Source organism: Choloepus didactylus, chromosome 4, assembly GCF_015220235.1.
Source record: "Choloepus didactylus isolate mChoDid1 chromosome 4, mChoDid1.pri, whole genome shotgun sequence".
Classification (NCBI taxonomy): Eukaryota; Metazoa; Chordata; class Mammalia; order Pilosa; family Megalonychidae; genus Choloepus; species Choloepus didactylus.
In genome coordinates, this window is record NC_051310.1 from 135,673,405 (window position 1) to 135,699,707 (window position 26,303).

The 26,303-nt window shown below is 38.5% G+C and overlaps 1 protein-coding gene across 1 annotated transcript in view; it reads left to right on the plus strand.

Annotated features, from left to right (window-relative positions):
- The first annotated feature begins 15,798 nt into the window (after positions 1 to 15,798).
- SLC30A4 (solute carrier family 30 member 4) overlaps positions 15,799 to 26,303 on the plus strand; it is a 45,272-nt gene continuing 34,767 nt past the window's right edge. The window contains exons 1-2 of the mRNA XM_037834079.1: positions 15,799 to 16,003; positions 16,180 to 16,684. Of these exons, the coding sequence (XP_037690007.1) occupies positions 16,294 to 16,684 (391 nt within the window). The 5' untranslated portion in view covers positions 15,799 to 16,003; positions 16,180 to 16,293. The remainder of the gene's footprint in view (positions 16,004 to 16,179; positions 16,685 to 26,303) is intronic.

Genomic DNA, 26,303 nt, shown 5'->3' on the forward strand with positions numbered 1-26,303 from the left:
ATGACTGGTATGAGGCAGGAACACTGGGGTGCCCCTAAAGATTTAAAGATGAGAGAATAAGCCATTCTCTGAGAGTTGTTCTAGCAAACATTATGCACAACGGAGAGAATTCATCACCTATTGGAGTAAACTAGGAAGCTGCAAAATGAGTAATCAAAGAGCTTGGGGCACTCAAAATGCCAATCAAGATACTCTAAGAGCTTCCAGTCAGTCAAGATGAAGGAATAAGATGCTTCAGGATGTTGTTCCCCCAAAGAATTTTGGAATAACTAGCAAATACTGGCAGAGCCATCCTTCTCAGAACTCAAGGAAACTGTTAAGGGTTGCACTGACTATGGGAGTGCCAAATCAAGAAAATGCAGCTTAAAAAATGGTAGGAGAAACTTGCGGTGCCCTTACAGAACCCTCCCCCAATGCCTCCCCAGTACAGTGTGGAGCCAGCCTGAGCTCCCAGTTTGGGTCCCTGGTTCAAAGCAACCCCTAAGCAGTGCTTGTATGTCCATGAAAATCTATAAGATGGCAGCAAAAGACTGAACCAGGAGACACAGCTAAAGCAGTGTAAAAATCAATTAAGTTAAAGTGGCCTGGGGCAAAGGATTACCTGCTGTTAGGCACATAACAGAGTAGATAGGAGCAGGAGAAAGTCTATTTCACAGGGAGTAGAGGGAGCATTTGAATTCTCATAAACAGGAAATTCCTAAGGCCAGGAGCTAGCACAAGGCCAGGACAAGACCCAGCCTCAGAAAACATGGGACAAGATGCTGCACTTCACTATCACACCAGGCTGATCTTCTTGATTGGAGGATTAAACTCTGAAGGAGAGCATCAGTCAACACAGAGTCTATTCGCAAAGATTGTGAAAGGTGTTTTTTGCACTGGATGTTTATCTTTGTTTGCTTCTGGCACTCATGGAAATCTCTGTCATATCACTAGCTGGATATAAGCATAAAGGAACAGACAGCACAGGGACTAAACCCCACAGTTATTTAAAAATATTAAATTTTCAATAGTTAAATATTAAAATAATACTAAAATGTACAGTGTGCTGCAAAAAGTTACAAAACAAACAAAGAAACCAGAAATGATGGCCCATCCAAAGAAACAAGATAAAAATCAAGAAACCATCAACCAAAAAAAAAAAAAAAAACACAGACTTTGCACATACGTGACAAAGATATTACAAAAATGATCCTTAATATGCTCAAGGAGATAAAGGAACACATGGAGAAAGAACTAATGGATAACAGGAAAACAATGAATGAACAATGTGAAAATCTCAATAGAGATAGAAAATTAAAAAAAAAAAAAAAAACAGAAATACTGGAGTTGAAGACCTTAATAACTGAAATGAAAAATTCCCTAGAGGATCTCAAGAGCAGATTAGAGCTGATAGAAGACAAAAATCAGTGACCTCAAACACAAGATATTGAAATGATTCAGGCTGAGAAGCAGAAAGTAAAAAGAATGAAAACAAGTGAACAGAGCCCACGAGACCTGTGGGACACCACCAAGCATAGCAATTTATGCATTATGGGAGTCTCAGAAGGAGAAGAAAGAAAAAGGGGCAGAAGGAATATTCAAAGAAATAATGACAGAAGATTTCCCAAATTTAACAAAAGACATGAACAAATACATTCAAGAAGCCCAACAAACCTCAAATAGGATAAACTCGAAGTAAACCATGTCCAGACATATAGTAGTCAAATTCGGATTCCAAGAACAGGGAGAGAATTCTGAAAGTTACAAAAGAAAAGCAACCTGTTATGTACAAGGGAGCCCCAATAAGATTAAATGCCGATTTCTCATCCCGACCACAAGGCAAGAAGGCAGTGGGATGAAATATTTAAAGTGCTTGTTCCGGTTTGCTAGAGCTGCCATTACGCAAAATACCAGAAAGGGATTGGCTTTTATAAACAAGATTCATTAGGTTATAAATTTACAGTTCTAAGGCTATAAAAGTGTCCACATTAAGGCATCATCAAGAGAATACCTTCACTGAAGAACAGCCAATGGCATTTGGAACACCTCTGTCAGCTGAGAAGGCACGTGGCTGGCAACTGCTGGTCCTTTGCTCCCAGGTTTTCAAAATGGTCTTCTCCAAAATGTCTCTGGGCATCTGTCTTGGTTCCCCTCTCTCAGCTCCTGTGCATCATTCTTCCTTCTCCCAAGACGTTTCTCTCTAAGTATCTGGAGATCTTCTCTTAGCTTCTCCAGAGCAAACTTTGGACTTCATCTCCAAAATGTCCTTCTGTCCACAACTCCCACCATCTCTAAGTGTCAGCGTCTGTGTCAGCTCGTAGCTTCTCTCTTAAATGCTCCAGTGAACTAATCAAGACCCGTCCTGAATGGGTAGGGTCCACACCTCCATGGAAATAATTTAATCAGAGTTGTCACCTGCAATTGGGTAAGTCACATCTCCATGGAAACACTCAATCAAGAGGTTCTACCCAACAAGATTGGGTTAAAAGATTATGACTCTTGTGGAGGGACATAATATATCCAAACTGGTATAGTGCTGAAGGAAAACAATTGCCAAACAAGAATTTTATTTCTGGCAATACTTTCTTTCAAAATGAAGAAGAGATTAAGACATTCCCATATAAACAAAAGCTGGGGGTGTTTGTCACCACTAACCTACAAGCAATGTTAAATGGAGTTCTTCAGACTGAAAAACAAGGACACCAGACAGTGGATTGAAGTGGCCTGAAGAAATAAAGACCTCAGGTGAAGGAAACAATATGGACAATTACAAATGCCATTATTATTGTATTGTATATTTTGGTATGTAATTCCACTTTTTACTTCTTAAAGGTTCTAAACTGCAAAGGCAAAAAATGTAATGATAAATCTATGGTGTGGAACATAAAATACATAAATATATAATATGTAACAAGTACAACAAAAAGGTGGGACAGAGGGTTATAGGAAGAGTGTGAATGCTACTGAAGTCAAGTTGGTATCAAATCAAAGAATATTATATTGATTTAGAATGTTAAATTTAAAGCCCATGGTAAAGAAGTTATCTTAAAAAAATACAGAAAGAAATAAGAAGGGACTCAAAATGGTGCAGTACAAAAAATCAAGTAAATACGAAAGTAGGCATTTATGGAAGAATTGAGGGAGAAAATGTATAAGACTTACAAAACCCAAACAGCAAAATGGCAGAAAAAAGTCTTCCATCATCAGGAGTTACTTTAAACATTAAAAGAGTAAACTCTCTGCTAACATGACCACAGACATAGGGGACTGGTGGTTTGATGGGTTGAGCCCCCTACCATAAGTTTTACCCTTGGGAAGACGGTTGCTGCAAAGGAGAGGCTAGGCCTCCCCATGGTTGTGCCTAAGAGCCTCCTCCCGAATGCCTCTTTGTTGCTCAGATGTGGCCCTCTCTCTCTACCTAAGCCAACTTGAAAGGTGAAATCACTGCCTTCCCCCCTACGTGGGATCAGACACCCAAGGGAGTGAATCTCCCTGGCAACGTGGAATATGACTCCCGGGGAGGAATGTAGACCCGGCATCGTGGGACGGAGAACATCTTCTTGACCAAAAGGGGGATGTGAAAGGAAATGAAATAAGCTTCAGTAGCAGAGAGATTCCAAAAGGAGCCGAGAGGTCACTCTGGTGGGCACTCTTATGCACACTTTAGACAACCCTTTTTAGGTTCTAAAGAATTGGGGTAGCTGGTGGTGGATACCTGAAACTATCAAACTACAACCCAGAACCCATGAATCTCGAAGACAGTTGTATAAAAATGTAGCTTATGAGGGGTGACAATGGGATTGGGAAAGCCATAAGGACCACACTCCACTTTGTCTAGTTTATGGATGGATGAGTAGAAAAACAGGGGAAGGAAACAAACAGACAAAGGTACCCAGTGTTCTTTTTTACTTCAATTGCTCTTTTTTACTCTAATTATTATTCTTGTTATTTTTGTGTGTGTGCTAATGAAGGCGTCAGGGATTGATTTAGGTGATGAATGTACAATTATGTAATGGTACTGTAAACAATCAAAAGTACGATTTGTTTTGTATGACTGCGTGGTATGTGAATATATCTCAATAAAATGAAGATTAAAAAAAAAAAAAAAAAAGAGTAAACTCTCAAGTCAAAAGGCAGAGACCGGAAGAATGGATAAAAAACATGACCAAAGTGCATGCTATTTATAAAAGACTCACCTTAAATTCAAAGACACAAGTAAGTTGAAAGTGAACAGATGAAAAATACATACCAATCAAATAGTAAGCAAAAGGCAGCTATGGCGGCTATACTAGCATCAGATAAAATAGACCGTTTGCTTGAGCATAATCTGAATACATATTAGCAATTCTGGTAAGTGGGGTGCTACCTTTACAGAGAAAACAAAATACAAAGGTAACATATATGCTGGTCAATTTCTAAAAAATATGAACCAGTGGTTTGGAAAAGAGTAAATGAGAATGTTAGAGAGCTAGAAAAGTACCAGTTATTGGGAAGGGAACTGAAAATCATAAGGTACTGCCAATAGAGGCAGTAGCTCACGCTGCGGCAAAATTCTGCTGTTTCCACCTCATTGCTCCCATCTTGATGCATAAGAATCTCATTAATCCTCCCTACCTTCCCTATCATACCCAATGACCTCCTCCTGACTCATGGGTCCAGGATGATCACTTCACAGAAAGTTCTCCCCTTTCCTTTCCTTCTCCTCATGTTACCCAGGCCCTCCCCTAAAATGCCTTCTCCACTAACTCCCCAATGTCTTAATTTCAATAACCAGGAATCATTTCTTTAGTCAAAGGCATGTTCAGCACTTAGCACAGTATCTGGTATACATTACCTCTTAAGAAATACTGGGTGGATGGACGATGAGTGAAATGCAAGGGTAACAGTTCAAGCCCTACCTGAATTCTGCTGGAACTCCAACATAAATTGAGGGACTGTTAGCCAAACATAAGAAGGGAGAAAAATGTCATAGTGGAAAGATGATGGGTTCTAGAGTCTGACACAGCTGAATACAAATCTTGATTCCACCACTTCCTAACTGTGTGACTTGAAACAAATTCTTCATAAAATCTCATTTATCTCACCAGCAAAATGAGAATAATACTGTCTACTACACAAGGTATTATATGGATTAAATTAAACAAAGTATGCAAAGTTCCTAGAATACCACCTGACACATACTGAGCTCTAAAAATTGTAATTATTATTCATAATAATTTTTATTAATCATGAAGAACTTTCTAAAGGGAACCTGGGAAGTTATGATTTATTTGTGAAATAGGCAGTCCAAATACTTAAACAAAAGTAACTTTGGAGAAGTGTGGCAAGATGGTATCTTTAAGGAGAAAATTCAACAAACTAATTTATTGATTTTTTGAGAAAGTAAACTGCATGTAGATAACGATGAACTGCTTAATATTATTCACCCAGAGACACTAAGAAAACTTTTGACAAGTTTCCAAAGGAAAGGCTGAAAATAAAAGTTGCATGAGATTGGAATGTTTTATGAGGCAATAAGGAACTATCTCATAAGCAAAAATGACAGGTGGGGTTGATTATACGAGGAAGAGGGAACTAGAAGACCCAAGTGGCATCTCCTGGGAAGGCAGCAGATGTATGAAAGGCATGATAGTCACGTTTCTAATTCTGGATTTCTCAGAGTAAACAGTACAGTTCTCACCAGAACGGTGGAGTACTACGCATTTGGGGGAATCTGGGGCAACTGGTACTTTGGAGTCAGGCAACCATGCCCTTGACATCAATAAGAAGCAGGGAAGGAAACTAACATTAACCTAGCAGTGATTGGGTCAGGCCATGCCATGTGCCAGGCACATTATTTCATTTAAGTCACCATGACATAATGAAAGGAGTCATTACCATTTTACAGATAAGGAAACAAAGGCTCAGAGAGATATTATACTTCATCCAAGTTCCCTCTGCTAGTAAAGAGGGGAAGGGTTTCATAGAAAGCAATGCTCTGGCCAGTAGGCTGAAGTCAGGTTATGGTTCTGGTTTCAGTAAAGGAAACTAATCAGAGTGGTACTCATTCATTCAACAAATGCTTACTGAGCACCTACTATATGCCAGGCATACTGCCAAATGCAGGAGATAGAACAGTGAGCAAAAATAGACAGAGTCTCCCATTCTCCCAGAACTTAAGAATCCAACAAGAGAGTTAGAGGCAGCCATCATCAAATAATGCCACTAACGAAGGTAAAATCACTAAGTGAGGTAAAGTGCCTTGGTTCCCTGAATTCAGGTAACAAATGGACTCCTTTAGACTTGGGGTACAATGGGTACCATGAGGGACCATCTGTTGTCCTTCTCTAGAATGAACTATAAAGAGGATGGTGGGTGACACTCTGTGCCTCTCTTTGCCCCTGAGAAGATGGCAGTGCACCACCCAAGTCAGTGCTGTTTTTACATCTGGGTAACATTTGCTGATAACCCATTGCAGAAGCAGTCTTCAGAAAACTTGTAACTGCTCAAAATATTTCAAATAATTGGAGGATAGACAGTGCTGCAACATCACATACGAGATAGGAAACACTTCCGATTATCGAGGGCAAAATTGCACAAAGAAGCATGATATTCCTGGGAATCACGTTGCCTGGCAGGTTACCAAATAAGACTTTGCCACATTTGATTAAATACTATGTTTGGATGAAAGTAATCTGAGAGATTTGAATAGAAAAGGTAATGAAGTTTAAAACTACAAAGCGAAAATTGAACAACTTGGGAGCTATGATCCACAAAAACAACTTATTATTGAAGATCCCCTATTATGGGAATGACTCCGACTTTGAGACTGTGTACCTGCGATGTGTTAAGTGCTGCAAAGCATTTTTGGAAGAGTCACAGTAAAGCTGCACACATTCTTTGCTGAATGCCAACAATGATTAACATCTTTACAGTGATGTTCTAGATTTTTCAGTCAATCAATGTGTTAAAAGTGGAATGTTTCATAGCTCAAGGCCACAACTTCTTTTTCAATTGACTTATTGTTTTATCTTAAAAAATAATTGTAGATCGAAATCAATACTGTTTTTGACAGAAGAATTACTAAGAATCTTTGATTCAGACAGTTTATGGGGTACATTAAATGTTCTTAAACAAATTTGACAGCTTGTCTTGCCCCAATACAAAAATACTGGAACAAACGAAACAGTAGAACCACAAAATATAATGTTTTGTGTGTGTTTTTTAATGATCATTTCTTTCCAATGTTTAACCTTAAGGTACTAATCCAGTGACAGCTACTATTCTAATATGCTTAATTATGATCTTAATACGTAATTAAAACATCACTTTCAGGCCCAAGACAATATCTGAGCCCACTGAGACTTTTAAATGATCTACCTCGTTATTAAGTCAATACGTATAACTTGATGGACAAATGTCCTCTACTCACCTATACTACCTCTCTTTTTACCCCAGGGCCTTTTATTGAATTCAATATCCCTAGTCATAGGAGCTCACAATCTTGATTGGAAGTATTTTGATTTACACATACCCAGAGTACACACTTATATGTTAGAAGGATAGGAAAAAGAATGATTTACAGAATAAATCTTTAGCATTATTTTTAATTTTTATTTATCTAGTTTATTTCATGAGAAAGTTTTTTGCTCTCTTTTGGACCACCCTGCCTCTGAAAATTTATATCCAGAAAGGTGGATCTCATGCTCACTTTGACAAAAGTGTCTGTTTTATATGCACATATAACCCAAATGTCAAATATTACATATTGGCTTAGATGGGAAAAAAATAGTTTAAAAATATGGAAAAAGAGGATTCTGTTATGTTGAAGTCCTTAAATAATATGTTGTGTTACTTTATCACTGTTTCATTTCGAGATGAATTTGGTAATTTCTGTGTACTTTGAGATAACTGTAATTTCAAATTCATTTGGATATATATCAGAAAAGGTTGTTTTCAAAATAAACTGGGGAATATAAAAATACAATTGAGATATATATTTAAAAAAAAAAAAAAAAGGAGTGGTGAGGAAGAACATTCCAAGTGAGGAAACTGCACATGCAAAGGCCTGTGGTTCAAGCCCAAAGCAATGCAAGTTCAGTGTGGCTACAGTTCAGAGGGCAAGAGGCAGAGTGGCTGAGCTGAAGCTGCAGGTTTGGGGAGAGGGTGGAGAATGATAGGATTTCCATTTTGAAAAGACCCAGCCATTTTAACAAGAGAACTAGGAGGCTCTGGCAGCCACAAGCAGAACCCTCTGGTGAGTTCTAGGGCCCCAGTTAAACCCCAGGTAAACAAGGGCAGTTGGGCTGCCTTAATAGTACATTAGAACATAGGGAGTAATAGCACCAAGTGAAGAGCCTGAATTCTTAAGCAGCTGTCCTGGAAGGGTCTCGCTAGCATATATATAAATGATGTGGAGGGTGGAGGGTGCAGTAAAAATCTATGACACTTCTAGAAAGTGACGGGTCTAGATCAGGAGTCAGCAAACCACAGCAAGGAAGCCAAATCCAGCCCAGTGCCAATTTCTGGATATAGTCCACTGCCCATTTTTGCACCCTGAGCTAAGCATGGATTTACATTTTTAAATGGTCGGGAAAAAAAAATCAAAAGAAGACTAATATTTCGTGACATGTAAAAATTATATGAAACTTAAATTCCACGTCCATGAACACATTCACTCATTTACTATTGTCTGGCTGCTTTCATGCTAAGAAGTAGAGTTAAGTAACTGTGACAGACACAGGGGTACTGCTTGCAAGCCTGAAAACATTTATTATCTGGCTCCTTTACAGAGAAAGTTTTTTGATCTCTGGGCTAGATAATCATTGGAAGAGCCTACAGATCTGACCACGAGGTCAGACAACTGATAAATGAGCTTTAGTGGGAGCAAGTACAAAGTAATGTACTTAGGGATAAAAATATCCAAACTATTTATAAAATGAAGGCAGGGCTCTGAGCTGCCAGGAAAGGGCTGTTCCTGCTCTAGACCATAAAAATCAGTACCAAATGGACAGAGCTGCTATCTACAGACTTCACCTGATTTGGGCCTGGGGAATAATCTCAGGAAGACCAGACTAAAATTTAACTGAAAAGAAAGTCTATTTTTTTGTACATTCACTTAAAAATAAAATTATATGTAGATATAGATGTCAACAGTCCACATGAAATCTAAGAAAAAAACCTGGTAATAAAGATTTAGAATTTGTGATGTGCCTGCAGAACTACTGGGGAATGGGATGTCATCTAGACTTGGTCTCACTCAACCCTGTAGCTCCAGTGTCTGGTTTAATGACTGGTATATGACAGCATTCAATTAATATCTGTTGGAAGGAGGCACGCAAGCAGGTAAACAGGCAAGGAAGGAAGGAAACAAGGAGGGAGTGAGGGAGACGGCAGAAGTTAACACTTAGAAAGCTGAGCAGGAGTTAGCAAGAATGAAGAGGATGGGGAAGAGCATCCTGGAAGGGAAACAGGAGCACAAGAGACCAGGAGAGACCATCAAGCCTGGATTTAATGTTATTTAAAACTCCTAGTCATCTTGGCTCAAGCTCTAAGGTAACTTTCTCATAGCATTGGTCCTGTGAAGGGAGCATCCAGGTTAACAGGAAAAGCACATTCCCCAGAATAATTAGGGTATCAACCACACAGTAATTTGCCCCATCTCTCTCGGGGCCTTTGTTTAGCATACACTGATTTCCCCAGTTGCAGTTTCCACACCTGCAAAGCTGCAGAGCTGACCTGGGACCTTGGTGGCTCTAACAGGACTGTGGTGCTGTGGGGACCCTGCCTAGATGCGGCTGGCTTCCCTCCTGGACATCTCTGACTCCTCCATTTCATGGTCACAGGCATCACATGCAGAGTTCTCTGAGAACACCAGACCTGTTTGCAGCAGGGCCCAAAAGGAACAAGAAGTTTTTCGCAGGTTCCCACATTCTCTTCCCACCCAGCATCAGCATTCCAAAAACTCATCCTGGCAAACTGAAAGTCCCACATCCTGGGAACCCTCTCAGCCCCAAGCAAACTGGGATGGCTGGTCACCCCAGCAGCCGGGTTCCCAGACGGGTTTCCCATTTACAGGGGTCCTCTGATCCTGCAGTTCCCCAGGCCTTATCCGGGCCTGTCCCCGAGTTTCTGCTGTCTCATCTAGACTTTGCCTTATTCAACTCTGTAGCTCCAGTGTCTGGTTCACTCAGCTGTTCACTCAGAACAGCTCCTGGGTGAGGGAAGGGGCAGCATGGGCTAGGCAGGTCACTGGGGACATGATCAGGATTGCAGGAGACCAGGAAACCGAGAAGTTCCCAAGGAACCCCAGCTTTTGGAGAGTTGGATCTAAGAAACCTTTCTTTAAATTACTGACTATATGCATTTCTGTGCATATAATAAGGATTAAACAGTACCTGGGATGAGGAAAAACTCAACATTAATAATGTTTAGAGATAAGGGAGAACTTTTAAAGGGAAGGCTGCCTTAAACCCTTTTTTTGTAAATGAAAAGAATGTGAATTACTAAAATATAAATGACAAAGAGGAGAGTAAAACTTTGTTGGTCAGTATTGTTTTATACTGTGATAATTACAGTAATTATATCTAATTACCATGGAGCATAGTGATTATAAAACAGACCATTACTGTGTCAGGTAAATTACACACCCAGATCTTTGATTAGGGCACAAAATTCTGCTCAGTCATGTGCACTCCTGTAATCAGTTTAAACCATTAAAGGTAATTTAGGTTTGCTTTAGACTTGGGCTTTTTGTTTTAGGGAATTCAGGGAGTTAAACAGCAGGTGAACTTGTTACATTTGATTCTGGGAGGGTCAACATAAAGATACTTTTTTCATTCTTATTATTAATACCATCTTTATTAAGGAATTCTGGGAAAAGTTCAAAGCACTTTGCAGATTTTAATCTAATTAATCCTCACAATAACCCTAGAAGGGAGTTCTCATACAAGGGCCTTCATTGTTTAAAGCCACCAGTTGTTAGAAGGCCACAAAAGAGTTACTTTGTCTGCAGTTGCTTCTCTGTCCTGGCTTAATTCATAAATGTTATAATATTCTTTGAAATAGGTCTAGTATAAAATATAAACTGTTAGTATATTAACAATCATTAATCTTTATGAGACATATTCATCTCATCACCAAGAATTTCTTAGAAATAACTTGACATACTAACCTAAAAATATATAAATATTTATGTTAGAAGGCACATTTAAATTATGGATGAACTCTCTATTATTAAAACATTTTCTTAAATTAAATCCATGAGTATTTGCAGGGCTTCTCTATGAGAATGGTGTTAGGTGCTAGGAATAAAAAAACCGTGCAGGGGAGAAAAGAAATAACAGCAGCTGCAATACTGAGGTGGCGATTTACAAGTTTTAAATGGATCAGAACGCATTGTTAAGAAACCAAGGATTGGGGCTTAGCAGTCCTAAGAAAAGAAAATATAAGTGGATAATTCTTGGCCACTAGCAGATGCCCACACCCTTGCTTTGTAGGATGATTCAGATAGTATGGTATTTAATAACTCTCTAGTGAATTAGGTGAGGAAATGCTTTCACATACAAAACGTCATTTGATGTTTACAGTGTCCCTATGAAATAGGTAGGGCAAATATTATTTTCTATTTTTTAGAGACTGAGAGAATGGGCTCAGCAATATTACACTGCTTGCTCTAGGGCTCACAAGAAATGGATGGCAAAATTAGATGACAAACCAGGTTCTACACATTCTCACAAGGGGCTCTTGGTCATTATGAAGCACTGAGGTAGAAAGGGCTCAGCATCCAAAGTCTGCTTTGCACCCTCACCTTCACGCTCCCCCAGCTCAGCCACTTCCTCCAGAACCCAGGAATGGTATGCTTACTCTCAAAGCCCCTTTCCCATCAGGCCTCCTGTTCCTTCTAATTGCAGCTAGACACGGTTAGAGAAAGTCAACAGGAAGGTTACTTTTTAAACTAAAGGAAAACAAAAACAAAGGGTTCATTAAAAACGATGAATTTGATTGAGCACAGGTTGTGACTCATAGGCTGGTGTGCCTGGCAAGGTCAGTGGGTTCCCTGGACAGAGATCCTCTCCTTTATTTCCTCCTTACCTAAAAAGCTGCCTTTCCTGTCCTTTGGCAGTTTTCTCTTTTACTGGTTTTGGGTCCTTCTCCTCCCCCTCTTCTGGGTGAGGGGTTAGACTGAAACCCCAGCCCTTCCATTAACAGAGTGATCCAGAGTAATCCATAGGAGGAAGAAGCTATTATACTCACCATAGTTGTGTATCACACCACATCACATCACTAACCCTTCTTCATACCTATTCAATAGTTATTTCCAACCACTCCTGAAAAAGATAAAGGGGACACATTCCAAAAACATTCAATGGGAACGGCCTAGTCACATACTCCAATGGAAAAAGGAGTTCTTGGGACAGAAATTGTGCAGCGTTTGAGCATTTCAACTAAGTGGTATCTTTTCCTATTTTTTTAATTAAAATTTTTTTCCACTTTTCTTTCCCTCTCATTTCCCTTCTGCCATGGGGGATTTCACAGGATGGTGCTGAGGTCTCAAGATGCTGGCTAATCTTTGATGTATGAAACAAGGGTCTCTCAGAGCATGCCTAAGGAGTCTAGATGCTTTTCTCAGATTGTTGTATTTGTGTGCAGAAAAACTGAGAGAGGCAGTGTAGAGAAATGGTTAAACTTGAGCTCTGAAACCAAACAGATCTGGAATTGAGTTCCTACTCTGTTATTTGCTAGTTGCATGACACTGAAAGTTACTTAACCTCCCTGAGCCACCATGTCTTCATTTACTTTAAAAATAAAAATAGCTGGCATTGGTTGAGCACTTATTGTGTCTATTAGATGTATGCTAAATTTTACATCCTTTACATGCATTATCTCATTTATTTCTTACTTACCACAGTCCTATAAGGCAGTGGCTATTACCATCCTTATTTTATAGATAACAAAATTAAAACACAGAGAGTTTAAATAATTTTCCAGAAATCACATAACTAGTAAATGGTGAAGACAGGACTTAAATACAAGCAGTGTAAGTAACTCCAAGGCCCATGCTTGTAATCACTACCTTCTTCATAGTGATGCTGTAAGTATTAAATGAGCTAGTGTAGGTCAGGCCCCCTACAAGGTGTCTGGTACATTAACAAACTTAAGTAAATGTTAACTGTGGTATTATTTATACCATTTGTCTTTTGTTTTAAAAGATATCTAGGCTAGAAAACAGGTTTGGACATAGGATATTTTGTGTCTATTCCAGTTAACTGTCCCAAAGTGTATGTCTTGCAATTAGATTTATGGGCCTCTGCTATTACCTGAACAATCTGTGTATTATAGGTTGCCTGATGGAGAGATGGGAACTTTTTCTCTGACCATGCAAAAACGTTTTTCAGAATGGAAAGAAGTAAAGTTTCTTATAAAAAAAAAATGGCACACTGAGCAATGGCTAGCAGAATTGCAGATGCTCAGATTATAAATGGGTCATGTTTCAAAAGTTCATTTGTCTATTGTTATAAACTCTGAATACCTAGAAATAAGGTTACAAATGATAGTTACATTTCCATGTATTCACAAAAGTCTATTTATTTAGCTCATTTTGAAGCTTAATGATAAATCATGAAACTAGCCCAATGGTAGGCCTAGCAACAAGATCCCATGTGATGAAAGAGTAAGAAAAGTGTCTTTCCTAGTATGGAGGAAATTGGGCACAGAGTGCATTTGTTATCTATACATTATAACAAAGTTTCCCCAAATTTACCATCTTAGAACAATAAACATTTATAATCTCACACAGTCTCTGTTGATCATCTGAGAGTAGATAAGCTGGGTGGTTCTGGCTGAGGATCTCTCTAATATCTTCTGAGGCTGCAGTCAACATTGGCCCAGGTTTAACTGGGGCTGGAGGATCCACTTGCTTTTTGACTCACATGGTTGTTGGCAGGAGGCCTCAGTTCCTCATCACATGGGCCATTCCATGGGGCTGCTTGAGTGTCCTCACAACATGGTAGCTGGCTTCTCCCCATGCAAGTCATCTAAGTGAGAACAGGAAGAAGCTGCAATGCGTCTCATGACCTGGTCTTGGAACTCACACACCATGTCTGCCATATTCTATTCATTATAGGCTATATTCATTAAGGGCAGCCCACACTTACTAAGAGGGGGAGTAAGTTTCACCTGTAGAAGGGAAGAGTATCACAGAATTTGGAGACATATCTCAAAATTACCACATAAAGGTTTTTTGTCCTCCCACCACTCTCTCCAGGTACCCAGTGGCACAAGATAGTAAAAATAAATTGAGATGCAGAACAGCAGCTCTCCCCCCAAAAAGCTTGCTATAAATGCCCAAAACAACCCACGCTCTCACCTCCACTTTTCTTGTAAGCACCTGTCCCCTTTCCTTAAACAGAATATTATTTCAGGAATTCATACTAAAGAGGGATTGATCACATTCCTGAAAAATTTTCTTTATTCATCCTCACTGTGACAGAGTGAAATTTAAAACTAAAACAACCTATTCCCAGACTGGTTGGATTAACAGTTTGGGGTTCAGAAAGCAACCTCAGGTAAACTCTCCCTTCAGCTGAATTGACTGGAATGCTCTGGTTATTGAATATTCTAGGCAATGGTCTTCCTTTCCTGATCTTTGGAACCATGGGGTCTCTAATCCAAGTTTCCTGAAGTGACCCCCATGGCTGCAGTTCTGTAGAAATACAGTGGGCATTCAAAAGTGAGAGACAGTCCTGGAACCCAAAAGCAGTTGGTTCTCTTGCACCTGAGGCACGCAAGATTATAAAGTGCCACCTGAATTTTCAAAAGAAAATGTTGTTTCATGAGTCTTTTCATTGCATCTTTTTTACTTGAAAATACAACATTCATAAATATTGAACGTTAAGAGTTTGCACTAAATTCAACTCCAAATAGAAGGCAGGGGTTTGACCTATGAGTTCTGTTGACTATTTTTTGGTGTGTGTGTTTTTTTAAAAATCTTGTTTGAGCTTTAACCCCATTTGAGAATATGATGAAAGCTAAGGAACTTACTCCCAAAACCACACATACCCACAAGATTTTGCACATAAGTCTAACGTCTCCCCAACACCCTAAAAATCTGGATTAAGAATCTCTAAGACTTTCGGGGGGGGGCTATTTTCATTCCATTTTGCCATTAAAATTTAGATTTAAATCAGAAACCATTTCTCAGAACTTAATTCTTTTTAATACATATTTTTTTTCCACAGAACTAAAGGCCAAAACAGATTTTTTCCGTGATTGGGTTTAGGTCATATTGTAAATTCGCTGAATAACAATAGCAAACATAAAGCAGAACACAAAACTGTTGACAAGCATAAATAAGCCGTGCCCTCTCCAAGTTGACCTGACTGTGCAGCAAATTTCGCCAACTTGACAGAGAGGCAGCAACTGCTTCTCACTTGGCAAGAAAGAGCTTTTGCCGAGTACCTGTAACCAGGATCACACTCGAGATTCCCGAGATCCACCTCCAGTGTTTGGAAATCCAGGCAGCAATGCCCAACCCCGGGCGGGACCGTTCGAGACCACCCACTTGGCCGGCGGATCCCGGCTCGGTCTGCACATCCCTCCCAGCCTGGGAAGGTGAAAGGGTCGTGCGGGAGACAGGGCCTCGCCTCCGGCAGGGTAAGAGACAGCGCTGGAGCACGCGGCTGTGGCCCGGGGGCGGAGCCTTGAGCCGGGGCGAGGGGCGGGGAAACACGGCGCGCGCCTTTGCCCCGCCCCTCGCGGGCGCTCATAGGCCTGCGCTGCCGGCCTGCGTGTCCTCCTGCCGACCCCTCCCTCGCGCGTCTATCCCCGCTGCAGCTCCAGCGCACGCGCGTGGTCTCGCGCAGGGCGGCGAGAGGCGGTGGCCGCCCAGGACCTGTCAGACTCGCGGAGCCGGCCTCCAGCGGCTGGTGGGCGCGATAGGCGCGAGGACGGCTCCGCGCCCCCGCTGCCCTGGGCCGAGTAGTACGAGCCAGTCCGGCCTAGCCGGGGCAAGGAGATAAGCCGCGGCCCCCAGGCAGCGCCCCAGGTAGATGCGCCGCCCCTTCGCGGAGCCCCGGCCCGCGCCTATAGACGCTTGCAGCCGCGGCGGCCAAGCGAACGCGTTGCCTGGGGGCTGGCCCTGCGGCCCCGCCGCCTGGGGCATGGGAACTTGCGGGGACTGTTGAGGAGACTTTAATTTTTAACGCGTTTCGTTTTCCACAGGATGGAGAGGGACGCGTGGCATTCCCTTCGGGAACTGGCGCTCTGGTGAAGCGGGCGCCGCCGACTGCCTGCCTGCACTGAGTCGTTCCGCGCCGCGGCCGCTCAGCCTCTACCATGGCCGGATCCGGCGCGTGGAAGCGCCTCAAATCTCTGCTGAAGAAGGATGATGCGCCTCTGTTTTTAAATGACACCAGCGCCTTTGACTTCTCGGATGAGGTGGGACACAAGGGGCTTTCTAGGTTTAACAAACTTCGAGTTGTGGTGGCGGATGATGCTTCCGAAACCCCGGGAAGGCCTATTAACGGGGCGCACCCGGCCCTCCAGGCCGACGATGATTCCTTATTGGACCAGGACTTACCTTTGACCAACAGTCAGCTGAGTTTGAAGGTGGACCCTTGTGACAACTGCAGCAAACAGAGAGAATTACTGAAGCAGAGAAAGGTGAAAACCAGACTGACCATTGCTGCCGTTCTTTACTTGCTTTTCATGATTGGAGAACTTGTAGGTGAGTTGTGTTTCAACTCACTTTCCATTTACCTTGCCTGGAGAGTTTGTCAGGCTTTAGATAGGCTTGATAGGAGGTTTAAACTTTGTTTTCAGGAAATTTATCTAAGATACTAATCTCATGATGTGAAAAGTCCACACGGTTCCAAAGTGCAGATCAATCTAAGCACGACAATAAACTTCCAGAGATAACTTTTGCCTCCTCCTATTTCTCCAAACACAGTATCATCTACAGTCAAGTTATGGATCTTATCTTCATTGTATATCGTGTAACTGCCTCTTCTTTTCTCTCTCGTTTTATACTTTGATAAAACACCAGGTTAATTTTTGCAACATTTAATACAGTAAATGATTCTAAAGTTACTTAGAATCATAGAATTTTCAGTCTAAAGGGACTTACTGAACACCTGCTCCACCTGCTTGTTTTACAAACAAGAAGAATCTCAGAGCCTAGAGAGATTCAATCAATAATGTGTGAGGCCTCTTAGATTGTTAATGGAAGAGCTACATCTACAGTTCCCAGCCTTTTGATTATTTTCTCTGCATTTCAATTTAAATGATCTCTATAGTTTTTCTTTTGTATTTATATGCAAGAAATATGCTAATTTAAATAAAACCAGAAAAAACCAGAGGGTTCATCAGGGTTTTTGAGCTTGGTTTTAATTTTCATTTTTTAATTATGTAAGTAATAAATTCTTACTGTAAAACACATTCTTATTTTAGAAATTTTCACAGATGCTTTAGGGTAACTGCTAGCTCCTCTTAATGACAGTTTACAAATGACATTAGAGCAGGGAGATGATTCTCCCACATCTCTTAGTGATGAACAATGACAGGAGCAGAGGTGGCAGGCCAGATTTAGGATGCTTGGTTGGAGGTTAAATGTAGGAAATTTATATGCATTTCCTACCTCATGTCATACCACTCTTCCCCCATGCTCACTTCAGCCATGCTGGCCTTTCTTTTCCTGGGAGTCACAAAGCCTTTTCTGGCCCTAAGGACTTTATACTGGCTGGTCCCTTTATTTCTGTGGCTTTCAAACTTTTTTTGACCTTGCCATAGTAAGAAATAAACTTAACATTGTGACCCACATAGACATACATCCATACATATGTATGTATGCACACACACATATGTATATGTATAACTGAAACAGTTTTTTTCATGTGCTGTATTCTAATATTTTTTCAATAGTGGTCCCAGCCCACTAAATTGGTTTCATGGTTCACTAATAGATGAAGGCCTGCAGTCTGAAAAACACTGCTTTACGTGGACTGCCCTTTCCCAAATATTCTTTTGAAAGGTTTCTTGTCATTGTCTCATCTCAAAAAAACACTTCTGAGAGACTTGCTGACTGTCTAAAGGAAACCTCCCTTCTCCCCTTCACCCTCCCCAACTTTCAAACCACTCAACCTCTGATATTATCTTGTTTGTTTATTTACTTGTTTAATATCTCTTTTCCCCTACTCAAATATAAGCTGAATCCATAGCATCTAGAATAGTCACTGCATAGAGTAGACCCTCGAAAATATTTTTTGGTTGAATTAATTAATTATTTTGTTTGAGAATTATAAATGCTTAAGTTGTAAAGAAATTAAAAGTCAGGAGTGAAGCTATGGCTGGATAAGAAACGGACTTAAGATTCACTGACTTGCCCAAATTCATACAACTAGAATATTGAATCATTTAAACTTAGTGATTTTTGAAGTTAATATTTAATATTTGAAGTTAGAGTAACATTAATCACTTTTCTCTCTAAAATTGGAGTTCATTTCACTTAAGTAAAAATCATTAAGATATAATTTTCCTCAGCATTTTTGAAATCTCCTAATTGGTAAGGATTGTTTTGTGAAAGTGTTTCCTTGCAAATACTGACTTGATTTTCACATATGAAAATCTTTCATTGAACAATATAGATATGCTAGTACTTAGCATAGGCATTAAGAATATTATCCAGGATGTTATACACAATTTTACATAGTAAAGCATTTATTAAAGTGTAAAAAGAACTTAGTAATAAAGCATCTTATGTAGGAAGTATGGGTTAATAAAAAATGAAGTAATAAAGAGAGACTTGATTATCAATCTTGGCTTTGCCACTAGCTTGCGATGTAAGACCTTGGACACGGTCCATTCTTTTCTTCCTTCCATTTAACAAATAGTTTTTGAGTACTTACTGTAGGCCAGGAACTGTTATACGTGTTCTCTATATACAGTGGAGAACAAAACTATTATGAACCTTACTGTCTGAAGCATTTAATCCGAGACAGACGTTAAACAAATAAACACATAACTTTAAAATTCAAACTATCGTAATTACCATGAAGAAAAAGAACAAGATGCTATTAGAGATAGTAACTAGCTGGACATAGTTTCTATTGTGAGCTAGGTACATTTAAATTGACACCTGAAGAAAGAAAAGAAAGGAATTATCCAAGCTTTGGAAGTGTGGGAGGAGTTTTCCAGGTGAAGAGATGAGCAGGTACAAAGATCCTAAAGCTTTCCAATTCTATAAAAGAACTAGAAAGACCAAGCCAGCATGGTTGCAGTTTAGTGAGCAAGAAGGAAAGAGACATAAAATGAGTTTGCATAGGTAGGCAGGGGGACCAGATCAGGCAGGACCTAATAATAAGCATGTTAAGTGAGTATAGATTTTACTCTAGTGCAGTAGAAGCTGATGAAGGCTTTTAAGTAGGGGAATGGCATGACTGGATTTACCTTTTTAAAAGATCACTCTGGCTGTTATATGGAGAATGGATTGGAGGGTGCAGGAATGAAAAAGCAAGTAAATTATTACAGAGGTCTAGATAAGAACTGATTATGGTTTGAATTCAAGTGGATGGAGAAAAATGTACTAATTGAGAAACATTCTAGAGCTAACAGTGACCAAATTTGTGATGGTTTGCATGTGGAGGATGAGGGGAGAAGTGTCAGAAATGATTCTGAAGTTTCTCCACCTGAGCAGCTTAGTGTATGGAAATATAGGCCATGTATGAAACAGGGAGGGAACACAGATGTGAATAGACTCAAGGGTTGTTTTAGATATTTGAATATTGACATGTCTGCAAATTAGCCAAGTGGAAATGTCTAGTGGGCTGTTATATATAATATATCATATGCATATATATATATATGCATTTCAAAATGGAAATCAGCAAGTTGAAGCTGCTGAAAAGTCTGATGAGATGAGACCTAAAATATCCTTTGGATTTAGTTAAGAGTTATTGGTTACTTTAACAACCGCATTCACTGAGGATGAAAAAGCTTGAAGAGTGAATGCAAAGAGATTTCCAGGTAAAAATGACAATTTGAATTCATGCATCTAATTTTGCTCCTTTTCTGAAACTTCTCTTAAACTACAATAAAGAGGTTAAATATATATAAATATAAATATAAATACAAATATATATATTTCTCCACACAGATGAGGAAAACTGGAGTGGAGACAAGAACAACAAAAATTTTGGAAAATGGGGAGGAAAGAGACAAGAGATAACTGACCTAAGAAAGCCAAACCTAAGCCAGCAATGGGGAAAGCCTAGAATCAACCGAGTTTATACTACAACAGTGGTTTTCAAGCTTTACTTTGCATTAGAATCACATAGAAAATTTGTTAAAACACAAATTGCTGGGCTCTACCCCCAGAATTTCTAATCAGTAGACCTGGGATGGAGCCTGAGAATTTGCACTTCAACAAGGTCCCAGGTGATGCTAATACTGCTGATATGTAATCACATTTGAGAACTTAGTAGGAATTCTTAGTAGGAACAGAATTAATCATTGCCCTAGTTACCTCTGGAAATGTGGATGAAAAGAAAGGCTAAAATAAGGAAAGCTAGTTACAATCTGTTTAAAATTCAGTCAGATAGAGGCAGTACTCACTTTGCACAGTAGTGTGTATGTGAAAATTACTGCAAGCTGAAGCCATGCAAAGTGATCTTAATAAATCAGGAAAACTAGTTGTTCCATGATTTTTAAAATTTTTAGTCAAAACATTAAAAGCTCCCTGTTGATTATAAATGTATAGAGAAATGAAAAAAAATAGGAAAACATTTATTTAGTACACTTTAAAACATTAGAAGCATTGAGAATCAAAGTGTTTTCTTTGTAAAATACTTATTAAGAGTAGTTTGAACACTGCTTACATTCTTTTCATTGTATAACTTACAATATGAGCTTCTTTTCTATGCCTTGGTGAATTATACTCCCTTCTAAGTTTGGATCAGCTTCCAGCATTTTATACTTTGTCATGAAATACTTCTAAGGGTTCCTTTAATGTGAACTTTTTTGCCAACATCAGTTACTCTGGGTCATCGTCATCCTTTTTGTCACAACCACTTTCCTCTTTTATGTTCATAGGTTCCATTTCACTAGATTCCATTTGCTTCATATCTAGTCTCTTGAATGGCAGCATTGTCAACATTCCCACAGTCAACTATTTCTTCTATAACTATTTTCCTGCAATTCAAATCCCACAGTTACTTAACAGAGTGGTAAATATATCTGCCATACTGCATACATATTACTCACTGTTATTTCCGGTCATGATGATATCTTTGCTTTGATGTCAGCATTTTCATATCTTCTAATCATAATCCATTTTCACTTCCAGCATTATCATTTCTTTGCTATACTTTCATCTGTGTTGACGAATTCTCTCTTTAATTTTCCATTTCTGTGAAATGTCACATGAATTTATCACTTGGAGACAAGGAGGCAACACAACTATACACTGCTGTCTCTGTGTGAACTGAATAACAGATGCACAGTGACCAATCACTGGCAGACTTTGAAAGAAGTGACATGATTGGTCATTGATTCATGGGAGCACATCTGTTATTTACTTGGTGATTTATGGCCTAAAGAGCTAGCAGTGAAATTTGTATTTTATGTAATTAGTCACAGGTAACTGAAATTTGAATTGTGTTGTTGGGGAACTTGGGTTATTTAAACTGTGGTGACTGAAATTCATGCATATTGGAACTGTGCAAAGCAAGGACTACTTGTTTCTTCTCTACTCCATAGAGTAAATCCAGGTCCATTTGAGGGTGGAAGATACAGTACCAAAAAGGGGGGGAGGGGTAAAATGTGAACATATGTATATTGAGTACTAAGATCTCCCTATATATATCAATAACAGCTCTTCATTCTCTAGACTAGAGAATAGAGAAGTCTTCTCTAGGAAGGTGAGCAGCCCAAGAAGAAAGACCTAAAGATATTGACATTAGGGTACCCCAACAGTCTAGCCATATTGCTTTATGATGAAGCTTAGAGTTAGCAACGCCCCTTCTCATGTGCTCAGGTCTTTAATTTAGCCTTCTAGGTATACATTCTTAAAATGTGACCAGAAAACTAAGGATCACCAAACATCTGAGGAAAGTCTCTAACATGAAAGACTTAAACAGAAAAAAAAAAGGCAAATTGGAATACATAGACTATAAAGGGAAAAGCATTCATAAAACTAAGTATATGCAGAGAAAAGAATGCATACATGAAACAAGAGCAGGCTACTTTAAAAAAGAAATTCAGGGTAAGAAAACAGGTTTTGAACAATAAAGACATGATAGCAGATTAATCAAGATGAATTAAGGCACTCTCTCCCAGAATAGAGCAAAAACTCAGAGACAGATAATAGGAGAGAAAAGGCAAGAAAATTGAGAGTATTGGTCCAATAGGTCAAGCAACCAAATAATAGGAATTTGAGAAATAGAAAAAGCAGAAAGGAAATCATCAGCAACATAGTTTAAGAAATTCCCCAGAACTGAAGGGCATGCATTTCGAGATTGAAAGAGTCCACAAAATCCCAGAAACATGGGTGAAAATAGACTTACACCAAGGTACCTTATTATGAAATTTCAGAACACAGGGAACAAAGACAATTCTGTAAGCTTCCAAGGACAAAGAATAGGTCACACAAAGGATCAGAGAGATATGAATGGCTTTTGACTTCTGAACAGCAACACTCAAAACTAGAAGTTCATAGGCAATACCTTAAATTTGGAAGGAAAATTATTTCCAACCTTGAATTCCAAGTCATCAATCAAATGGGAGGATAGAATAGCATTTTCAGACATGCAAAGATTCAAAAATTTTACTTTCCATATATCCTTTTTAGGAAGCTTCTGGAAGGTGTACCTCATGGAACAAAACTCCATACCCACTAGAATATCTAAAATTAAAAAGACTGACAATACAAACTTTTGTGAGGATGTCAAGCCAGTGGAATACCATGCATTGTTAACAGGACTTGTAAAATGGTACAACTACTTTGGAGAATAGTTTGACAGTTTCTTATTATGTTAAATATATACCTACCCTATGACCCAGCAGTTCCACTCTTACGTATTTACATAAGAGGAAAAAAACATGTCCTTAAAAAGATTTGAAAGCAACTGTTCATATTAGCTTTATTCATGATAGTCCCAAACTGGAAACAACCCAAGTGTCCATTAGCAGGTGAATGGATAAATAAATCGTGGTATGTTCATACAATGGAATACTACCCAGCAGTAAAAACTAAAGGTGATAATAAAGGTGAATCTCAGTAGCATTATGCTGAGCCAGACACAAGAGTTCATGTTCTGTGATTCCATTTATATGAAGTTCTAGAACAGACAAATTCAATCTGAAGTAAAAGATATCAGACCAGTGGTTGTGTGGGGTGACCAAGGAGAGATTACATAGGGTCACAAGGATATTTTTTGTTTCAAGATGTTCTATATCTTGATTGAAGTGGTGGTTACAAAATAAACACATTTGTCAAAGACTCAAGTACTCTACACTTAATGGGTATATTTTATTTTATGTAAATTATACTTTAGAAAACTGGAGAGAAAACTCCATCAAAAAAAGGAGTAAACTCAGAAAGAGAAAGACAATAAGAAGTGAAAATATCCTCAAGATGATAATTAAGGGAAATCGCAAGATGACAGGTATGCACTCGGCTTAAATTCCAAGCATTCCAAATTAGAGAAGACCGTAAGTTTCTCAAAGAGATCTTTACAAGAAGATAAAATCAATAGAATACATGATGTGATTGGATGTCTTGAGAGGAAACTTAGATATCAGTGGGGAATTTAAAGTTGAATTACTGATTAGCATTTAGAAATCTAAACAAAATGGGCAAAGACTTGAGTAGATATTTCTCCAAAGAAGGTATACAAATGGCTGAAATGCACATGCAAAGATGCTCAACATCATTAGCCATTAGGGAAATGCGAATCAAAACTATAATGAGATAATATTTCATACCCACTAGAATAGCTGCCATTTAAAAATTGGAAAATTACAGGTGTTGGAGAGGATGTGGAGAAATAGGAACATTCATTCATCGTCGATGGATATGTAAAGTGGTGCAGCTGCTGTGGAAGATGGTTTGGCAGTTCTTCAGAAAGTTAAGTATAGAATTATCTTATGACAGAGCATTCCCACTTCTAGGTATATACCCAAAATAATTGATAACAGGGACTTGAACAGATATTTTCACACCAGTGTTCATGATGGCGTTATTCACAGTTGCCAAAAATGGAAGCAACCCAATTGTCCATCAACTGATGAATGGATAAACAAAATGGGGTACGTAAATACAATGGAATATCATTCAGCCATCAAAAGAAATGGAGTTCTGATACATGTGACAACATGGATGAACCTGGAAGACATCGGGTTCAGCAAAATAACCCAGACACAAAAAGACAAATATTTTATGCTCTCACTGATACGAAATGATTAGAGCAAGTGAATTTATAGAGTAAGAAACTAAAATAGAGTTCACAAGTGGTGAGGTGGATATAGGGAATGGGGAGTTAATGCCTAAATTTACAGGTTTTTGGGGTGATGGAAAATTTTTGGTAATGGACAGTGTTGATGGTAGCGCAACATTGTGAATGTAATTAGTGGCACCAAATTATATATTTGAACGTGGTTAAAAGGGAAGATTTTAAGTTGTATATATGTTACTAGAATAAAGATTTTTAAAAAAAGACATAGCATGTACAACATGAACAGGGAACTCAAGGTAAATCAAGAGCTATAGTTAATGCAATTATAATAATAATCTGTCATCAACTGAAACAAATTTACTACACTAATGCAAGTTGTTTTTAATAGTTGGGGGAAGAGATATATGGGAACTCTATTTTCTGCATGATTTTTCTTTAAACCTACTAAAAAATAAAATCCAGTGCTAATACTAAAACATTTAAAGCTATAGTTTCAATCTAGTATCCACTTCAAAATAGATTAAAAATAGTTACTAAAAATAGTAATAGAATTTAATGACTTTTTTCTCTTATACTGCATTTGAAAGCATTAACAAATGAGAAGCCTAATGCAAACTGCAGAGGAAGTAATCTGCCTTTTGGATTTTTTCAAATTGTTGTAATGTGTATTGGGGACTAATTTCAAACTAGACATGACTATGGAAGTCTATAGCAGCAGCATTTTTTATTACAGTGAGAAATGGAAATGTTGAACAAGGAGTTATGGCAGTCATTTAATTGTATTTACTTAATCTATGAAGGAAATAAATCAAAGAAAATGTTCAATTCTTTCATCTATAAAGTGAGTATAATAATATCTACCATTAGCATTGCTAGAATTAACTGAGATAGATTGTATAGTGTTTAGAACAGTGCCCAATAACTATTATTATTCAAGTACTTGAAGGGTATACAGTAACACCTCTGATATAGAATTTTTAATAATTTAAATGAAGATCACATTTACTTAACAGCTTAACAACTTCTTTCCATAAAGTTAAAAATAGTAGTTTAAACAAAATCTTAGAAATTTTTAAGTATTCAGGAGTACTGTTTTCAAATGCAAAATACTTTAGAAGCATAACATAGTTATATGCCATCCATGCTTAGTCATTAAATAATCCCCCTGAGAAGCTCAGCTAGGTGAAACTGCTATAGTCATTTGATTAATGTCATGTCTTCAGAAATACCCTAACTCTCTTGATTTTTTACTAGTTCATACTCATCATCTTCCTAAATCTGGAGATATAAAATAATTTTAGTATAAAGTACTCTTAAATATTCTCTCTATTCATAAACTTCAGGCACACCTCACATTATTATCTAGTTATGGTCTGTAATTTCTGGGCTTAGAACTCATTTTTTTGTTTAGATTTATAATAAAACTTCGGAACTTTTCCTTTGAGAATTTTCCCCCCAAGAAATAATGAATAAATGTGAAAAAGTAACAAATCTATTAAATAATATGCATAAAGGAAAATTGATTTTCTGAGAAAATGTAAATACATTACTACTCTCCATCCATACTGGGTTTTTTCCTATTTGCTGTTTTTCTGTTAGACGTTCGTTATTGTGCCAGGGATACTTTAAATGGAGCACTCTATATGAAAACCTCTATAACAGTGTTGGAATATAAAGAGCACTGGACTTAATTAAACATCAGAAGACCTGACTTATTACCATTGTAACTTTAGACAAATTTTAGCCCTTCTCAACCTCAGTTTTATCATCTGTAAAACCGAGGTTGTTACTTCACAAGGAAGTGGTGAATATTGAATGATGAAACAGTTTACTAAGCACTTTTACATACATTAAATTTTATATTCAGTAAGTTGTTCTGTCAAACTTCTTTTATAAATC